Source organism: Symphodus melops, assembly GCF_947650265.1.
Source record: "Symphodus melops genome assembly, chromosome: 4".
Taxonomy (NCBI): Eukaryota; Metazoa; Chordata; class Actinopteri; order Labriformes; family Labridae; genus Symphodus; species Symphodus melops.
The window spans coordinates 22148935-22169045 of record NC_136694.1 but is presented as its reverse complement, the minus strand read 5'-3'; the positions used below and the strand labels follow the sequence as shown (position 1 = coordinate 22169045).

General features: G+C 40.0%; 1 protein-coding gene across 1 annotated transcript; it reads left to right on the top strand.

Annotated features, from left to right (window-relative positions):
* The first annotated feature begins 239 nt into the window (after nt 1-239).
* dusp7 (dual specificity phosphatase 7) lies at nt 240-11070 on the top strand. Its single transcript, XM_079342136.1, has 3 exons — nt 240-1734; nt 3777-4205; nt 6325-11070. The coding sequence occupies exons 1-3, from the start codon at nt 1287-1289 to the stop codon at nt 6639-6641; spliced, it is 1194 nt and encodes a 397-aa protein (XP_079198262.1). The 5' UTR covers nt 240-1286; the 3' UTR covers nt 6642-11070.
* Nucleotides 11071-20111: the final 9041 nt, after the last annotated feature.

Sequence of the window (20111 nt, the reverse complement as noted above, 5' to 3'; positions counted from 1 at the left end):
AGTAATACCCCTAATTCTTATCTCTTCTCTTAGTTAGTCTTATTGGCTATAGCCTGTGTTTACTGATGGGAATCTCATCTATGCTTCCTTTAAACAGTCAATCATTTTGCTCAGTGTGAGTCTTTTTCCACAGAAAATGTCAACAAAGCCTGTATCTGCAGTGATCCAGTATAATTGACTTTTGGGACTCCTCAGTGACGGCATAACAGTTACAGGCATTAAAATATACTATGCAACATAAATTATTATTGGTGTTGATGATGGTCTGGTTTGGTTTTTGTTGGTCACATATAGGTATCAATATTAATTTTGGTCTTTTTCATAACCAGCTTAAAACTTAACGAACTGCAGGTTTGAGCTTGTGCCGACCTACCTTTAATTGATTTTTTGTTTTTCCTGAACACATAATTCTTTAAAACAAGTTATTTTTAGTAAAACCCATTTGTGTCATATGACTACTCAAATGCTTACATTGTGTCAATCATTTGATAGGTCATACTATTAACTACAATTTACAACACAATAAAGTCAAGAATGGATGTTATTCTATCGTTATTCTCATGTTTCCCACAGACAAAACATTTTAGAAATATTCAGAGCTAAAATCATCAGCAGGAGTCTTATTATACCAGGTCATACTGCACAATGATCCCAACAGGCGGTGAAAAATGAAACTTGACTTGTATTTGCATATTTACCACCTAAGTGATTTCAATGAATGGGAATGGACGTCGCCTGAGCTGCAGCCTCGCTGTCTCTGCGCCTTTAAATCTGTGCGCTCCTCCCTCCTCTCACTGACCAGCCCGCACTGCCTCTTTAACACATCCAGTGGAAATGACAAACCAGAGGCGCTCCACGGGCCAGCGTGTCGAACAGCAACACTAATCATGGGCATTAGCTGCAGCAACTCATACGAAACCCACAACCCGAGACACTAACAAGTTATCTTTGGGCCGTTCAGCAGGTCTGCGGACGCGTCAGAGTTGGAGCGGACTCGCCAAATGGACGTCGATGGACAGGAATGAATCCTCCGCTCCTAAAGGACTGAAGCAAGGAGGAAAAGAAACCTCTGCATGTTTAAGTTCCCTGCTCAAACTACAGGGGCATCGCTTCGTGCGCGTTGGATGTGGGTGCGTGTGTGGAAGTGTGTGTTGGGTGCGTGTGTGTGCGCAAACGGAGGACCAGAAGCGGCAGTGGCGGCGGCGGTGGTGGAGGTGGCCGCGGGAAAGGAAGTTTAGCGCTGTGATTTTCCTTCTTCTTTCCCTCTATTCTGTTGTGTTGTTTTCATGCCAAGCCGGGGGACAGTCGGATTAACGTTTCCCCTGATGAAAATTAATCATCTGCAGAGGGGCTCTGTGATCGTGACTACGATGATGATGTCGAGTAAGAGCGTGGAGTGGCTGCAGGAGGAGCTGGAGTCCGGGGCCGGCTCTCTGCTGCTGCTGGACTGCAGACCCCATGAGCTGTACGAGTCCTCGCACATCGAGTCCGCCATCAACCTGGCCATCCCGGGCCTCATGCTGCGGAGGCTGAAGAAGGGAAACCTCCCCATCCGCTCCATCATCCCCAACAACGAGGACAAGGAGAAATTTGTCAAGCGCTGCAAGACGGACGTGGTTGTCCTGTACGACGAGGCGAGTCCGGAGCGACAGGAGTCCGGGCTGGGGAGCTCCGTGTTGGGGTTGCTTCTGCAGAAGCTGCGGGACGACGGCTGTAAGGCTTTTTTTCTGGATGGTAAGCTCACAGGGTATTTGATCTTAAAGTCTGTGCTGTAGTCCTTTTCTCAAGTCCTTGTCTCATTAAACTCAGAGGCACATATTGTTTAATTTCACTCCGCGTTGTTTGTGAGTGATGCTATGCTGTCATTTAAGTGTCCTTAACCATGAATGTTAAAAAAAGAAGTATCTAAACTGAATAATTTATTGAAGAACATCTTTGTTGCATTGACCTCCTTATGTTTGTTTGTCTGTCTAAAACTTCTAAATCCTGACAGAAATGGCATTTTCACATCATAAACCATTAAGTATTATGCTCTTATATTTATTGTTAGTGACTGTTTTAAACCCCTCACATTCAATACTTCCAATTCCAGCTAATACAGAAGTTGGAGATTCTTTATCTCATAATAAGGCAGCGAGAGTTTTGTAATAACACATCAAAATGTTCTTCTTGCAGTTATTATATAATGTCAGACAGGACACGGGTTTCACTGTCACTGTGAGTTCTAGGGAACTTTGACAGGTGCACTTCCTTCACCTTGCTGTCATGATTTATCGCCTTGACTTTGATATCATAATGACAGCCTCTTTTATTAAATAAATAATATATGCCGCTCGGTAAACAGAGCAGTTAAAAAGTGTTTTCAGTTAAATCCTGCAGAAATAGCCCCGCCATCTTTTGCTCCTTCATGAAAAGACAAGTGGGTTTTTTTTCATGAATGAACAGGGAAACGAGGAAACGGCGATGCACTCCTTCTAAGTAATCCGCAGACATGGCCAAAAAAAACCCTGAATTTATGTGTTTTTTTTAAACAGACAAATGGCAACATTTGGATATGAAGCTGTGTTTTATTTATTGCAGACGATGGAAAGGTTTCAGTGGAGGTTTTATCTGAGCTGCCATTCACAAAAAGTCCACTGAGCAGAGTGGTTCATGTCCTGCACTTCTGCTTGTTCTCCCCAGGGCTCAGCTTTTCTCAATGGAGCACATCTGTCCAGCCTGTTATCTTAACTATTCATAATGACGCAAATATCACGTTATTCTCCCATCATCTGTCATATTAAAGCCTGATGCTCTGGTTCATAAAAAGAGAAAATGTTGTAGTTGTTAGTTATTGCTTTTTGAATTAACCTTTTAAAGGACCTGGTAAAATACAAGTTTACGCATTTATGCTTTTTTTTTTTTTTTTTTTTTTTTTAAACGTCATGTTTTCTTGGTTGTGCAGCATATAGCATAATATTGATCATTTATATGAATGGTCATTTGAATGCTCTGGGAATCACATGTTCCATGGCATTAGTCGCATAATGTTCCCAAATCCTCTTTAACCCTTTCTAAAATGTTGATTAAATTTTCAATTTTTGTTTGCTTTTCTAAATATTTCATTTTAAATTTGCAATATAAAAACAGTACAGGGCTGCATGGTGGACAGCGGTTCGTGCTGTCCCTTCATAGCAAGAAGGTGTCTGGTTCAAAACCCTGTCAGGCAGGGCCTCATTGTGTGGCGTTTGCATGTTCTCCTGGTGCATGCGGCTTCCCTCTGGCTACTCTGGCCTCCTTCCACAGTCCAAAGACCCGCTCGTTAGCTTAATTGGACACTCTAAAGTGCCCGTGGTTGTGCACGTGAGTGTGCCTGGTTGTTTGTGTCTGTGTGCCTGGTGATTGACTGGTGTAGCTCGCCTCTTGCCCAGTTGCGGCTGGGATCAACTCCAGCTCCCCGCAACCCTGAACAGGATAATCAGATAATGGATGGATGGAAAAGCAGTGCTACAATTTTCTTAAAAACAGAATAAAACGTTTTTACATATATATTTTTTTACTTAATTATGTTCCATGTTTCTTTTCTTTTGAAGGATTTCTTAAAGAAATCCTAATGTTTATCCTAGCTCTCCACAATTTATGCACGATGTGGACTTAAGCTTCAGTTTTAAATTTTTGGTTGACACATGTTGCCTTATAGTCTATGGTTTTACTGGGCAGACTTTTGTCACCATGTAAGGATTTCATTTTCTAGTCTTTCTCCCAATATTAACACTTAATCTGGTCTTTCCCTCAAGGTGGCTTCAACAAGTTCCAGTCTGAGTACCCCGAGCACTGCGAGACCAATCTGGACTGCTCGTGTCCTAGCAGCTCCCCGCCATCCTCCGTCCTCGGTCTGGGAGGACTCCGCATCAGCTCCGACTGCTCCGACGGGGAATCGGACAGAGAACCAGGCAGCGCCACCGAGTCAGAGGGCAGCCCGCTCCCCAACAACCAGCCAGCATTCCCGGTCCAGATCCTGCCGTACCTTTACCTGGGGTGTGCCAAAGACTCCACAAATCTGGATGTGCTCAGCAAGTACAACATCAAGTACATCCTGAACGTGACGCCCAACCTGCCCAACATGTTTGAACACGAAGGAGATTTCAAGTACAAACAGATCCCCATCTCCGATCACTGGAGCCAGAACCTGTCACAGTTTTTCCCAGAGGCCATTTCATTCATTGGTGAGTAGAAGGGAGGATGTTTTTCATACTGCACACTTTGATAAGCTGGAACAAGCATACATCTGAAAGGTTATCTTAAAAAATGATTACAGAATTATTAAAAAGTTAGTGATGACTTTTTTGTCTAGTCCAATTATATAATGAAATGTCCATTCCTAATTTTGTCACGTTTAAAACAGATGTATGCATGTTAGAACCTTTTATGAGTCGCACATTTGAAACCATTATAATAAATCTGTTTTTTACACCTGATAACATGTGAATGCAAAATCACTGAATAAATAGCAAGCTTCTGAGTAAAACAAGGAAACGCATTCTTTGAGAATGGGGTCACAAGAATTTAACTCCTCATCTTGTCCAAGTTTCAGTATTTCCTATCATTCCCGTCATTCATTCTTGCTGAATTCCCAGAGTGAGCAAGTTCCCTGTGTCGCTGAGGACACGAGGAGTCTCTGTGTTTCCCACCCCCACCCTGACATTTTTTTTTCTTCTTTTGAGCCTAATGTTTCTGCTTAGGTGGGAGGAAGTGTGACATATGCCAGAGCCAGAGGTCGTGGCAGATTTGGGTCATTCTGATGTTAAATGATGCTGTCTGACTTGCTGTAATGTGCAGGGATTACATCAACTCTTTTAGCTAACAGCAGGCTAATTATAGGTAAAGGAGACCCAGATGTTACTGTTCAAAGTTCTGTTTTAAATGTGGATTCCACAAATATCTGAGATTATTCAATTAACATGTTTTCTAAAGATTGTCAAGTAGAAGGAATTAGATTTTGTTCTTTCTTTTCAACAGCGGTAAAAATGTAGGATTCTTGTTGCACAAGTATCCAAGGTCCACATCCAAAATCTGAGCATTGGCCCAGATCAGATTGAATGCTGGTTTCTTATTTGTCTTCTTAGTCTTGCTGTATCAAGTTTGGAGTTCCCTGTTAGGATTATTTTTGCTCCTTTTATCGTGGGGAGTGAGCACACATTACATTTTAATATAATTTGGCATCAGCTCTGCAGCCTGAGCTCATGAGCCGTCTGACCCCAATCCTACAACAAGAGAGCGAGAGGAGGCAGAGAGAGAGAGAGTGAGGAGTGGATGAGAAAAGACAGAAGGAAGAAAAGAAGCACTTAACTCTTGCTCTAATGGCTCGTAGTGAAGTGCGAGGCCTCCACACTGATAGAAGCTGGACGACGTAGCCTGTAAATAATTCAACTTACTCTACAGATTGAGAGATCGAAAGCCGAACAAAACCATACTTTTTCTGTCATTGAGAAAGGTTATTCAGAAAAAGAATACAAAATGAGTATGTAAGTGCTATTCTATCCATAACTCACTTTAAAGAAGGGCAACTGACTTTCATTTTAACATGATTGTATAAATGTCTATTTTTCTTTTGCACAAATGAATTAGTCTAATTTAGTTGAAATCATACAATTACAATAATGTTTGGATTGTCTAAGTAATCCTCTGCTTATCCAATATTAAATTTGAAGTTAGAAAAATAAGAAATATTTTTTATTGAAATGATATTGTTCCAGCTTCACATTCACACACAAAAAATCACATCAACATCAATTGTTCAATTTCAAATATATATATATACAAACTCCATGCATGAACTGAAATATTAACATTACACCAGACCCTATCATATTCAATCATACTTTGATGTCCACACAGACGTGTTAGCCTTTTCTAAGTAAAGCCTCGGTAATGCTCCAAGCTCCAATTAGAGTTGAGCAAGCTCCACACTATTCTTTAAGATGTTTTAAAGATGATGTCTGGGATTTTGTCACAGCAAAGCCAGATTGTAGCAACTGCGTTGAAGGTTTTTTTGAAAAGAAAAAACATGGACGCTTCACTGGTACTTTATATTAGCTCCAGAAGGAGAAAAGGGGAAACGATATTCAACAACAATGTTCCTGACGGTCTTCAACTTTCTATATGCAAAGATTTTGGAGCTCCTTCCTCATTTGTTGAGACGAATGACTTATCTCAAGTTTTTTGCCTCGTTCATACAAGTTAACAACTTGAAAATATCCTTCAATCCCGTTAAAGTTGTACACCTGAAACAAAGGTTTTAACTGCAATCTCACCCACATCTCTCCCCTCTCTTTTTTTTCTCAGATGAAGCACGCTCCAAAAAGTGCGGTATCCTGGTTCACTGTCTGGCCGGGATCAGCCGCTCGGTGACAGTCACGGTGGCCTACCTGATGCAGAAGCTCAACCTGTCGCTGAACGATGCGTATGACTTTGTGAAGCGGAAAAAGTCGAACATTTCCCCAAACTTCAACTTCATGGGCCAGCTGCTAGACTTTGAGCGGACGCTGGGCCTCAACAGTCCCTGTGACAACCACTCGACCTCGCCGACGCACGACCAGCTCTTCTTCACCACACCGACCAATCACAATGTCTTTCAACTAGACACGCTGGAGTCTACATGAAAATATGACTGTGGATGGTCCCTTTTGTGAAGGAGGCAAAGTGGTGTATTTGCCACGGTATCAAGCGACTACACTGGAGGGGAAAAAAGCAGTTTTAATGAATGTGCGAGCCTCCCAGTGTCTCGTCGTCTGAGAGCCTGGTCACAGAGCAGTGTTGGAGGGACAGAGGAGGCCACAGATGCCACGTTAAAAAAAGAGGACAGGAGTTCTTTCTCTTTTTTTTCTTTTTTTTTTTTTCCTATAACCCAGAAGGGGATCTGACAGACAGTTTACAATAGCATTCTCCTTGAAATTAATTGAAATCGAGGGAGAAGGAGCCATGATCTTCTTGTTTTGTAACAAAGAACTAAGGAGATTTAAGTGACTGAAAGACTGCAGCAGCTTCATACAAAGATAGAAACGTGGAAAAAACCTCCAGCGCTCGATTTTCTGAGACGACAACATCCTCTGTCTTTTTGTCTTGGCTCTCAAGCTGAGCTGACTGGTGCCAAGTGGAGAATCTGGGATTTACTTGTCGGAAATCTCACTCTACTGAATGTAGAGTTTAAAAACCAAGGAATTAACACACACACACACACACACACACACACACATACGCATACGCACACACACACACACACACACACACACAAAACCAGTATGTATGTTTGTACTGTATGTATGTTAACGTACATAGCAGCAACAGTCCTTAACATATTCAGTATGTCTTTATGCATTTTGTATATTTTTGTGTACATTTACGCACAAATCTATACCTTATATAAATATATAGAAAATCTTATCTATCCAATCCAATAATGGCTTAAAGGAATGTAAAACTAAAGAAGGGGAAGAGGTGTGCTGACACAAACAAAAAGGAAAGTTTTCTTGACATTCGTAGTTGTCTTCTTTTATTTTTTGTGTTGACTTTTCTTTTTGGTGGGTTTGTAATGACCTAATGCAGTTTGCACAGTGGTGTAGCCATTGACTTCTTGGCACTTGACGCAGGCAGATAAAGAGACATTCAGAGGAGAGAGGCCAGTCCCAGGCTGTGACGAGTCCCGACAGCTGCACAGAGGAGTGGGGAGGGAGCAGAAGCTGGGACCCCAGCAAAGGAATGAGGTCTGGTGGGTTAGAGGGTACCAGGGCACATGGGGCCAGGGGATCGAAGTCCAGTAGGAGGAAAGATAATATGAAGATCTGGAAATGTTTGCCAACGTCTTTAGGCCCCAGTTTCTACTTCCTTTCACAGAAGAGCTGATTAATCTAATTAATCCAGTTGCCTGATAAGAGGCTCCATTTGTTTCCACCAGATGTTTTTTCTTTTCAGTTAGAAACTAAAATCTACATTTAAAAGTTGTTCCAATACCAAAATTGCCTAAAATGCATCAGCAAGTATCTGAGTGTATACCAAAAAAAAAGCAACAACGTGTGTGCTCGTAAGAAAGACTTAAATACTATGTACATTTTTTATTACAAAAGTATCAGAGGGTTTACTTGGTATGAGCCAATATTAAGCTTACTAGAATCAGTATCAGGAAGGCACAAGTATCTTAAGGAAAATGTGCACGTTTTCTTTCATAAAAGGACAACGTCCAATCATTATGGGTGTTTTTCTTCAAACGATCTTATAAAGGTTTTCACCTCCCCAGTCTCGGCAGAGACTTTGTTGTTGGGGGACGCCAAGGCAGAGCAGACATTTCTAAACAATCCTCTGAGCATAAGGCAGAGCCTCATACTTATATCTCCTTTCTTCTTTCCACCTGAACGAAAGCTGTTTAGTTATTTAATTTAATATTGGTTTAACGGGTACAAATTTACCAAAAAAAACAGGACTATGATTGTAATGTGGCCTCCTTGTTGGGATTGTATTGTTGTGAACTGGGACTGGTCTCAGCGACAGACTGCACTTAGATACACGTCCACCTGCATTAAAATGCAAAGAGAACGAGTTTTCTATCAAGAGATCGCCCGTTTGGTCAAAGAAAAGTTTGTTTGAGTTGATTCACCCTTAAGCCTTGGGTATACATATAGTATAAAAGATATATGAAACACAAATTGATACACATAAATATATATATCATAGAGCTTATAGTAAACAGATCTATATTATTTTGTATACCTGAGCATGCTGTCGTGCTGTATGCTCTCTAACAGTAGACATAACCACGGGTTTGATGTTGCTTTAAGAGGTGGATATACGAATGATGGGCACTGTTTTTTTAATTGCTGCTGCTGCTGCTGATCACAGCGGCACACAGCATGTGGCAAAGAGTTGTCTGAGACCCTGTTCACATCCAAAGCGTCTTATCAAGAATGATGCAGACGTTTTTTTTTTTTCTTTTTCAATCAAGGTTTCCTATTATAAGAGGAGTTCTTTCCTAAGCGTGGACAAGACCTACCTAATGTATGTAATTACTTTATATGGCTACCTGCTCTTCTCAATTTGTGGAGAAAATATTACAGTGGTTGATTTGACAAATGCTGTGAAAGTTACATCTAGCTACGGCACAACAGTCATTATAGAGAACAAAGTTAGGTACAGGCTCCAGATTGACCACAAAAATGATGATAATGTAGCTACTAGCATGTTACTTTTTTACTTGCGCAGAACAGACGTTGATGGATTAACTGTTAACTTTGAAACTTAAATTGATTGCCAAATAGTTTTAAAATCGATGTATTGATTTTAAGGGGGATTTTCAGACCAAAAAAAACACCTTACTAATGCTTCTTAAAGAACACTTTTTTTTTTAGGTTTCTTATTCTGCTCTCGGATAGCTTCCATCCCACAGGAACAAATGCTCATTTTAGAACGTATGTAATGTTAAATCTATATGCCCTTTGTTGGTCAAAAAAAAGAGAAAATAAAGACTTGTCGTTGAACATTAATAGAAAACTTAAAGTAGAACGGCAACACTTTTTATATGAATGTTATTTTGCATTAGGCCCATAATTTAAAGCAAATCACAATGCTTTCAAAGCCTTGATGTGAACAGGGTCTACACAGACAAAGAGCTGGGTTTCAGAGGGGACAGCAGAAGCTGAACAGGGTTGATTTAAGCTGGCCTTATATACTCTTTCTAACTTGTTTCTAATGCTGACTGTTCAATACTTTGTATCTCACTTTAAAAAAAAAAAAAGAAACCTTGTGTAATACAAGAAACATTTGTTTATCTGTTATTTGAATCATAATATGGTAACAACGGACATTGAGCTGTCTTTGTACCATAACGGGTTACACGAGGTCCTCTTTTTTTTTTACTCTGCAATATATCAAAACACCTTTTTTGCAGTATTTTTTAGATCCAAGACCTCAAAGTTTTTAAATCTTCTTCTTTTGTACTATATCTATTATACATTAGTATACAACTTACAGCTCAGTATGGCTTGTGGACTGAAGTAACATTTCACCTGGGGTGTCCAAATTATTTGCCCATTAGCAACCTGAAAGAGGCCGTCACACACACACACACACACACACACACACACACACACACACACACACACACACACACACACACACACACACACACACACACACACACACACACACACAAACAAACACACTGCTTTCCACCGCCAATAGCTGTGGTTTAGCATGATCCACAATAGATGACTACACCCCCAGGTTTAAATCATTACAAGGTCTTTTTGTCTTGTTTTAATATGATGTGCTCTATGCTATTCCTGTGGCCTTTTAATATGAATATATATCTAAGTATATATATGTAATGAATTTATATGCAAAAGTTCCTCTCCTATCATAGTATCAGAGACGAAAATACCAACCATGCTTGAATGGTCTCCCCTTGTCAAATCCCCCTTACAGTAAGGAAATTATTAAGGACTTGATCACTTGCACCCTAGGATTGAAATATATTTCAGTACGGAGCTTTTCTATGTCAAATGAAAAACGGTTGATTTTCAAGACGCTTTCTTGTGCTTTTGTGTCTTTGTAACAATGAAAGAGAAATCACGTCTTTTTCTCTGTTTGTAAATTTGCCAGATCATGGGAACGGCTGTTTCTGTGTCCTTAAAACTTGTAGCTACAACTTGGTAAGAATGTGCTTAGGAATGAGTGAGAGAGAGAGAGAGAGGGAGAGTGGCAGTGGCAGCGATTAATACAAAGTGAAAGAAAACGTGAATGATTTCTAAAATGTTTACCTCAGTGAGGAATTTTTCAGGGATTTTTTTGACAATGCATCTTGCATCGTGTTACAGCTTCAAACACACGTTGACTAGCTGTTTTGTATTGTGCTGTAAACACTTTTTAAAAAACAGATGCAATCTGTCTGTGTATAAAACAAGGGGCATGTTAACGGGGGAGGTTTCACCTTTCTGTCTGCTGAAGGAAAAACGTTTGACCCGATGTAATGTACAGTATATGGAAACAACACATGACATGTTTATACTGCAAATAAATACTGAAATATTTTTTTTTCTTTAACATGCGTTTCCTTCTTTCATTTCTCACCACAAATGGCAACTGTCATAATAACTGAATAATTGACCAATATATTAGTATCTTCTATGCTATAGTGTTTGTTAAACACATTTTGGATTTTTGTGTAGGTTATACTGTAGAAAAACAATATAATAAAAACATGAAAACATAAATGCAATATACTAAATAAAGCCAGTTACACTTTAAGAACCACGCTGTAATAAATGCAAGATCTTGTTTATTTACTGTATAGATCCAGAATTTTAACATACATAGAATTTGTTAGAAAACATGACTTATAAAAACTTTTTTGTGTACTGCAACTGTTCATTTATTGTCCAGGCCTAAAAGAAACTGTTAAGTGAAAGAGACGATGATAAAAAAAACAAAAACAATAAGACTTTAGCCACTGTTTCATTAGTGGTTCTGTAAAGCTGAAGACTTTCACATAATAAACATCTTTACACACTCTCACAGGCTTACCTTGTGCATGCCTCTGCTTTAGTTTCTGAGGTTTCCTGCAGCTACATATCCTATCACGTAAACTGAACCCTTTATCATGCGTCTGTGAGGTTGAGAAAAAAAAACTAGAAACACAAACAAACATAAGTCTTTTAATCACAGTCTGATTCTTGATACCAGTCTCTACATCAAATACTACACTTTAATAAATGATTCTGTAGTCATGTACATTTAACTTAATATAGCTGATAAAATGAATTCAATATAAATGCGTCATTGATTTTGTCGCAATTATTTAAATAACTTTCAAACAAAAATGTTTAAGATAGTATCTTCTTATTTTGGTTGCATTAAATATATTAAAATGTTGATATGTTAATGACAACTTGTGGGTGTATGCTTTACAGTCTATGATGCTACATTACAAAACGAAATTTGCAAGCAAACTAATCCAGACAGACAGAGACACTGTTGAGGTAAATTATGCATGTTATGTTAATGTCGGCTATAGTGTGATGGTATTGCACCACGTTATCAGAAAGATATCACGAGTATTTGCACTAAGAAAACAATACGCTTTATTTTGAAAGTTGCATTGAAAGTAATTGCTGTTAATCTACGGCCAATTTTCAACACTAAAATACTGTTTTGAACAGTTAAGGACTGTAGTTAGCAATTCATCGTGGGATGCTCACCTTGAAGCAAACTGACAAAGGCCATAAACAGTATACTGATTACAGGACGCTACAGTATATATTTTAAAAAAGAGGGTGTTGCCTTGAGAACTTGGAGCACGATCAGTCGTGTGGTATGTTAGGTTGTTTGTTTTTTGTTTCTAAAAATATGCTACTGCTTATTTTCTTCAGTTCTCTTTCTTAAAATACCCAAAGCCATCAACTCCTGAATGGAGAATCTTTGGAGGATCATTTAAATTATAGCAGAAGTAAACGCAATATGGAGGACATGTGCTGCACACAAACGAGACCTGCTTTATCAACATGCATCAGATTTTAAAACTACAAATTAGACGCTCTTATTGAGATCTTATTTAATTTTTTTAAATTTCATTGATATTGCAGAGGACGTTTGATACAAACAGATCCTCAGTAGCACCAGCTTGTCGAGGTATTGATTTTAACAAGTAAGAGTGAGACTAAGATTTATATATTGTAAAAATATTACTTCTGGGCAGTTTTTGTTGTATTTAGGTTAAAATGAATACGGTCGAATGGTGAGAGGACCGAAACTCGTTAAGCCGGCAATTTATCACAAAGAGGTCAAGGCAGAGAGAGGGCAACATAACAGCCTGCTGGTAATGGATTCATACCAAACTTAAAGGGATGCTTCACCCATTTGCATGAAGCTTTGTATCATTAGAAACATGGTAGTAGTGTTGAATGGTCGTGAATCCAACCCTCATTTTGCCCTGAGATGAGAAAAATGTGTTTTTCTTTGCCTGAAAGTTTTCTTTATATGACGCAAAAATCGTCATATTGTGTCACGTTAAGAATTCTATTATGAACCGATTTTACTGCTTTATAATATTTTCATCACTGAGTTTATTTCAGTTCAGTTTATTGCTATTTGCACATCAAAACCACATTGGAAAGTATGTGCAAACAGTACTAGACAAAGACACAGGACAGTAAGTTTAAAAAGCAGACAACATAAATATAAACCAGAAAAGATAAAAAGAAAAAACAAAATAGACGGTTCTTAGGGCCACATGAAAATCATACTCGTAGATCATACAAGCTTGCTCAGGCTACGCACAGCACATGAGAAATTTTCACGGCGGGATGAAGTGCATTTAGTAGAGTGATACCGTCTGCCTGAGGGAAGAGGAATAACAAGCCTGGCTGCAGGATGACCTGTGAGGTCCCTGGTGATACTAAAGGTGTGTGACAGGAGCCTATCACTATAAATCTCTTCAAGACCTGGCAGGCTGACGCCATTCATCCCACTTGCACAGCGAACAACTTTGTTCAAAGATTTGTTTCTCCTGCACAGTGAGATTTCCAAACCAAACACTCAGCGAGCGGCAGAGGATGCTTTCACCAACAATGCTGTAAAAGTTACGTGGGACGTGACCGGTAGATTCTTTTAATTCCCTTTTGAAGAAGAGCCGCTGTTGAGACTTTTTAACAAAGTTATTGGTGTTTAAGTGCCAGCTAAGGTAATCTGAAATAGTGACACCAAGTAATGTAAAACTCCTCACCATCTCAACTACCTCACCATTTACAATTATGGGAGTATGGGCCAAGAAAGACCAAAGACCAAGCAAACATGAAACGAAAGGGAAAGGCTGCCAGAGACCTCTGATAACACAAAAAGCTGGAGTCAAAACAAAACTACCCAACAACCCCAAAATATACACTGGGCAACAGGCAATTGGAATATAATGCACACAAAGGTCTTCGTTGACGTTTACACCAACAACTTACGAAAACGCAGGGAGAACCTCTCACTACCTTTGAAGGTGAGATAATGAGTCAGCTCAGAATGCTGAAAGCTCAGAGTACTTAAATGCTCCCCACACCTGGGCTTAATCAAAGCCAATCAGTGCAACACACACCTGATTGCAGTGAGTTAATTCTGTCACCACTATCAAAGAGCCAAAAGAGAGAGTACCAGCGTACAGTTTCTTATTCTGTGTATTGGCAGTATACATTTAGCTGCAGATCTCTTTCAACTTCATTGTCCTTCACCTGCATGTCCATTAACTGTGCCCCCATATAACCTGAGCTTCACTCTCTATCCCCTCAATTAGAGGCTATTAATGCACATATACACGGAAACTGACAGCGAGGCGGAGTGCGAGAATCAGCGAAGGGTTTGGTGGAAATAAAAAAGAGCATCTTAGAGACAGCGCTCTGAGCCTAGCTGAGCTGGCTATAAATATCTTTCCCTCATCTCTCTCTCCTTGTCTCCTTCAGTGCTGCTCTTGCTTCTCTTCCCTCCACCGGCTCCGCTTCGGTACAGTATGACTTCCTGCACCCCCACACCATCAAGTGAGTCGCTCTTCTCGTGGTGATTAAGACAGGATATTAACAGTGGCAGCCCAGGTGGAATAATGGAAATGAAGACCCTCATTAGGCGGGGGGGTGTCGGGGGCAGGATGACTGTAACTATCAACTGATTACTTGTTGGTGTCCTGGCAGCCGGATGATACTTTGCCACATGCCCATCATCTTCAAGGCTGCTCATGTAGTAGGACATTTTTCTGTCTCTAATTTCAGGTAATTAAATGGAGGATTCATCAGAAACTGTTATAGGGAATCAACAAGTTCACCGACATTCCCATCTATTCACATTGCTTCTTTGGGCTTAAGGAACTTAAAACAGGTATCACACCGCTCATTAAAACAAACGTTTCCCAGTATCCAGGAAGGTAAATGGCAGATTACAAAGTTTCAAGAAATAAATGAGTGTAACCACATAATATAACATGCTTGAAGTGTTGGTTTATTTTCCAAACAAATTGAAGTTAAGATTTTCCATTCTGTGTCACTCAATTGTTATTCAGTTCCTAATCACTTTTTTCATCATGTAGAACCATGTGAAGAGCTGTAAAACAAGATAATACATCCAACATTGCTGGAAGTGAAACAGCACCAACCAAACTCCTTCTGAAGTTAACATTTTGAAATGATCCAAGAGTGATCACAGGGAGTATGTTTTATCTCAGCACAGAAAATACAAGTGTCAATATGCTCTGGATAACAAGGCCTTTGCTGGGGAAATATCTGTATGTATGTAAGAGAAATCAGATTGTGAACATGTCAATTCAACAGTACTGTAAAAAAAAAAAAAAAAAGGTAAATCTTCTTGATTTAGGATGATGTGATTATACGCCCCTGAGTGCAGCACACACTTATTTTGTTAATGGCCCCTGTTTTCTTTTTATGAGATTCTCATCTGATTGACAGAAGTGAGAGTCTTTCAAATAAATAGTATCTGACAAATTCTTGACATTGACAAACACACATGCTCAGTTCTAGTTGCTTTTATAATAGCCCCAGTCTTGCCGGCTCCTTTAATGGGCTCAAATAATTACAGTAAATAGCTGCTACAACAGCTCCTGCTGCTGCAGTACTTAGGCGAGCCCTGTCCTCCCACTGCGAGTGGTACTGTACTGTGGTGCACTGTACTCTCTCTGTTACAGTTATATAAAGAACCAGTGCTGCACTCTCTCCAGCAACGCACCACTTCAAGAGAATAATGAGTGGGGAACTGGGAGGAAGTGGAACCGGGGGGGTTTGTGACTTTGTGTTTCATCACATTTCAACGACTGTACATACCTGTAAAACTTAAACTTTAAAACCAGTGGGAAAAAAGACTTCATATAGATTCCCACTCTTTACCACACGGTTTTGTGAAATACTTCATTCTAATTCTTAAGTGGCAAGCACTGCAGCCAACGCTGTTAGTGTCAATGTACTATCAAATTATGTTTCAGTGCAACAAAAACTAAACCTTAAATTTTGCATGGAAAAATAATGGACTGTCACAGCTCTGAGAGGAATTCATAATTCGTTAATCAGAGCAATCACAAACTGGAAACTTTACACAATAGCGTATTTTCACTTCGTAGATAGAAAGTATTAGTATAAGGGGGAGTCAAATGTCCAAAGTGAGCTTTGACTTTTGAATCCATCTTAGCTTTTATTCCAAATGAAACATGTCATGTGTTTTTTATTAGCTTGGATGTTGCTTGGGCTCTAATAGAGAGACTAAGCCATCCATCCATCTATTTTCTACCGCTTATCTGGGGCCGGGGCGTGAGGGAAGCAGTCCAAGAAGAGATGCCCAGACTTCCCTCTCCCCAGACACTTCCTCCAGCTCTTCCGGTGGGACCCCGCGGGGCTCCCAGGCCAGCCGAGAGACAGTCTCTCCAGCGTGTCCTAGGTCTACCCCGAGGCCAGTAAATTGAGAGCCTTGCCTTACGGCTTAGCTCTTCTTCGCCACGTCCCCAAACTGGACCCCCTCTGGCCCCTGACTGCACCTAGAGATTCTGTCCATAGAAATTATGAACAGAACCGGTGACAAAGGGCAGCCCTGTCAGAGGCCAACGCATAACGGGTCATACAGGGACGGGACAGCCTGGAGCACCCCCCACAAGACACCACAGGGAATACGGCTTCTCCAAGTCCATAAAGCACATGTGGGCTGGTTGGGCGAATTCCCATGAACCCTTGAGCACCTGCGTTGTTCCTCTTGGATCAGAGGTTCGACTAATGGCCGGATCCTCCTCTCCAGTAACCTGGAATAGACTTCCCTGGGGAGGCTGAGGAGTGTGATTTCCCTATAGTTGAAACACATCGTCCGACCCCCCCTTCTTGAAAAGCGAACCTTCACGTGATGTTACAGAGACATGTCAATCATGACAGTCCCTGTACATCCAGAAACTTAAGATACCAAGGGTTAATCTCATCCACACCTGATGCCTTGCCACAAAGGAGCTTGCCAACCACCTCTTTGACTTCGGCTTGGTTGATGGACGAGTCCACCTCCGAGAACTCAGCCTCTGCTTCCTCAGTGAAATACGTGACGGTGATTGACTACATCCCCAGTTGAAAAATCGACTTACTGTTTTGATTGTAAAGAAACCGAACATACACAAAAATGTAATACAAAGGAGCACATTTGCATAGTGTAAAGCAGCTAGTGAGAAGTCTTTTTACAGTGTGATTTAGCTGACATCACAATGACTCTTTTTTTTTTTTTACAACTTTCACTTCACCTTGTCTATCATTCTTTTTGTGCCTTTCTATTTAACATTCACCACCTTTTTTATTTCCATTCCTCGCCCTCTCGGCATAAGAGACTCTCTTTCATTTACCTTGTCATTTTCTCCTTCCTATCATCTGATCTTTGTATCTGTCATGGTAACCATGTTTTAATGTTACACTCATGAGCATGAGTCTAGACAGGTCACCTCCAATAAAGTCTACTGCACATACCCTCACAAATTAAAGAGTAGCAAGAACAGGTGATAACCGCATTACTTTCAGCCAGACAAATTGGCATGATTGTAGAGTTGAATAATGACAGGGAACAAATCTTTTAAACTAGACAAGAAAGGAACCCATTCAATTATCAATTTTGTAATAAAAGTATTTATATTAACCTCAGAGCAAAAGTTTACATCATAATGACTGATCATGATGGAGATGTTCAAGTTTGAGGAAAGCAGAAGTTTTTTTATAAATCTTAAAATGATAAAGTTTAGTTTTATGAAGCAGGAACACCTGTGCAACAAAAAACCGTTCGAAGAAAAACAGCCTTCTTAGAAAACCAAGAATAGAAGCTTTTATTAATTGAAATGATTTTCTGTTGGTAAAAGTGTGACCTTCTTGGACAGGTAGTGGACTGGTCTTCTGTAGGCTGCTGTGGCCGAGTTGGTAGAGTTGTCGTCGCTCAACCAAAAGGTTGAGGGTTCGATCCTGTGAGCAACATGTCCAAATTGCTCCCCCTGCCGCGTCAGGGGGCGTATGACTGTGTATGCGGGTCGCTGCTCTTGCACTCGACCACTTGGTGCTTCTCTGTGCCTTTGAATTGCCCCACGGCGATAGATAAAGTTTAAAAAATAATAATAGTCTTCTGTGCTGAATGTCACAATCACACAGTGCCTACTTGAAGCAGAACAGTAAAAAGAAAGATCCAAATATCTTTAAATGTCCTGAAGTTTCCTGAGTTTTGTACGTGGAACTTTAATAAAGGTTAACTTCATGTATAACTTACATTATTATGAATGTCATATAAGAGTTTTGTCTGACTGTGTTGCAAAAATGCGCAAAAACAAGAGGAAGGCTGTCCAACTCTACCTTCCCCAACATTTAGGGGTGCTCGAAGCTCAGTTTGTTGGAACTTGGGTTGGAGACCAGAGAGCCATTGATTCATGTGTGTATTTCAGGCCTTTGTGTGTGATAAGCATGACTCTCTCATTACCAGAGAATTTCCCTCAGGAACCCATAAAATAATAAGTGATCAGACATGATCTCTACTCTGGCATTCATAAATGATGAAGAAACGCTTCAGTGTGTGCTCCCCAGAGTTCGATTTGCACACCATTAGCACATTGACTCTTTTATAATGCCCAATCATCTTGGTGCTGACCCTCTGCTATATAATAATCTCCCCGCTTGTCTTTCACCCCAGCAGCTCCTCAGAGATGGATAGTTAAATTACAAATTGTTGCTCCATGCGAGACAAGCACCAGACACTCACAGAGACAAGCTTCTACATGAAAATGACCTTCACCTCTGAGAGCTACATTTGTATACTGCTCAAATAACAGGCCCTTGCCCTGTCAGAGTTCAAATGACTTAAGTTTTAACAACATAATTTCAATTTGTGTAAAAATATTGTTTGGATGCAGTTTTACACTGTTTTTTCTTCAATAATTAAATCATTCACTTGAGTGTGAAAATGTAAAAATTCTCTAGGCCTGTCCCCAACTGGACTTACAATTTACACATTGTTGCTAATTTATTTTTTGTCAAAATCTGCAAAAAATTGGTTGACAAGCGACTTACAATGTCTTTGCCGCTTCACCACCCTCTGCTTGTCAACACATGCATGCTTTCTAAGAGTTGTTGAAAGCACTATGTGTCCAAGACAGTGCATCTACGATGGACGCCAAAGTGCTCCAAAATACAATTTTGCTTTAATTGCTGCTTTAACACAAAACTTAAACTTGTTATTTATTATGTTACTAATGTGTCTATTTTTTGAATTCTTTGTGGGCTGTCCTGTAAACTGTCCTGTGAGCGTTCTGTAATTGTAAACTTGTTAAATATATTTGTTTAGTACCTGCCTTAGGAAATTAAGTTTTGTATTAATTCCGCCATATTTACATAAATGCGTACTTCTAATATATTTAGAATAATGTGCGCTGGTATTCAGTTGCTTTTTGAGGGCGTCTTTTTAGTCGTGATTTAGATGCTTATGAATTTTGACAAACATTTCTGATTGTCTTTTTGTTTTTAACTGGATTCTACTTCTCTTACTTTCTTGAACACACTTGGCACACTAAAACCTGCAAAGAGACTCACTTTTGTATGGGGCTGAGCGACGGGAAAGTGGAGATACAAACATTTTTTGAGGCCTGGTCGGTCTGATGATCATGTAGTTCTTCTTCACTGTTACTATGGCAACTGGGAACAGGAAGGAAGTGCAAATCTTGCAGAGCTCAGCAGGATCGCGTGAACCTGACAAAAACAGAAAAGTGTTTATAGCCCTTAGAAAGTCTTTTTCTGGTGTGTGTGTGTGTGTGTGTGTGTGTGTGTGTGTGTGTGTGTGTGTGTGTGTGTGTTTGTGGTCTATTAACAAATTGTTAAAGCAACTGCAAGATAATTTTTTTTCTTATAACTGACCTTTCCTTATTAGCCTGACATCATGTAGTGGTTAGATTGCACTTATCATCACTCGGTGGACTCATGGTCTTATCTGACCGCAATGGATTATCTATTTGGTTGCATAATCCGCTGCTAAAAAAACTCCAACTGACCTGAACTGACCTGAACTGAACCATCGACTAAACAGTGTTTCTGTGAACGCCACACTGTGCTCTGATTATT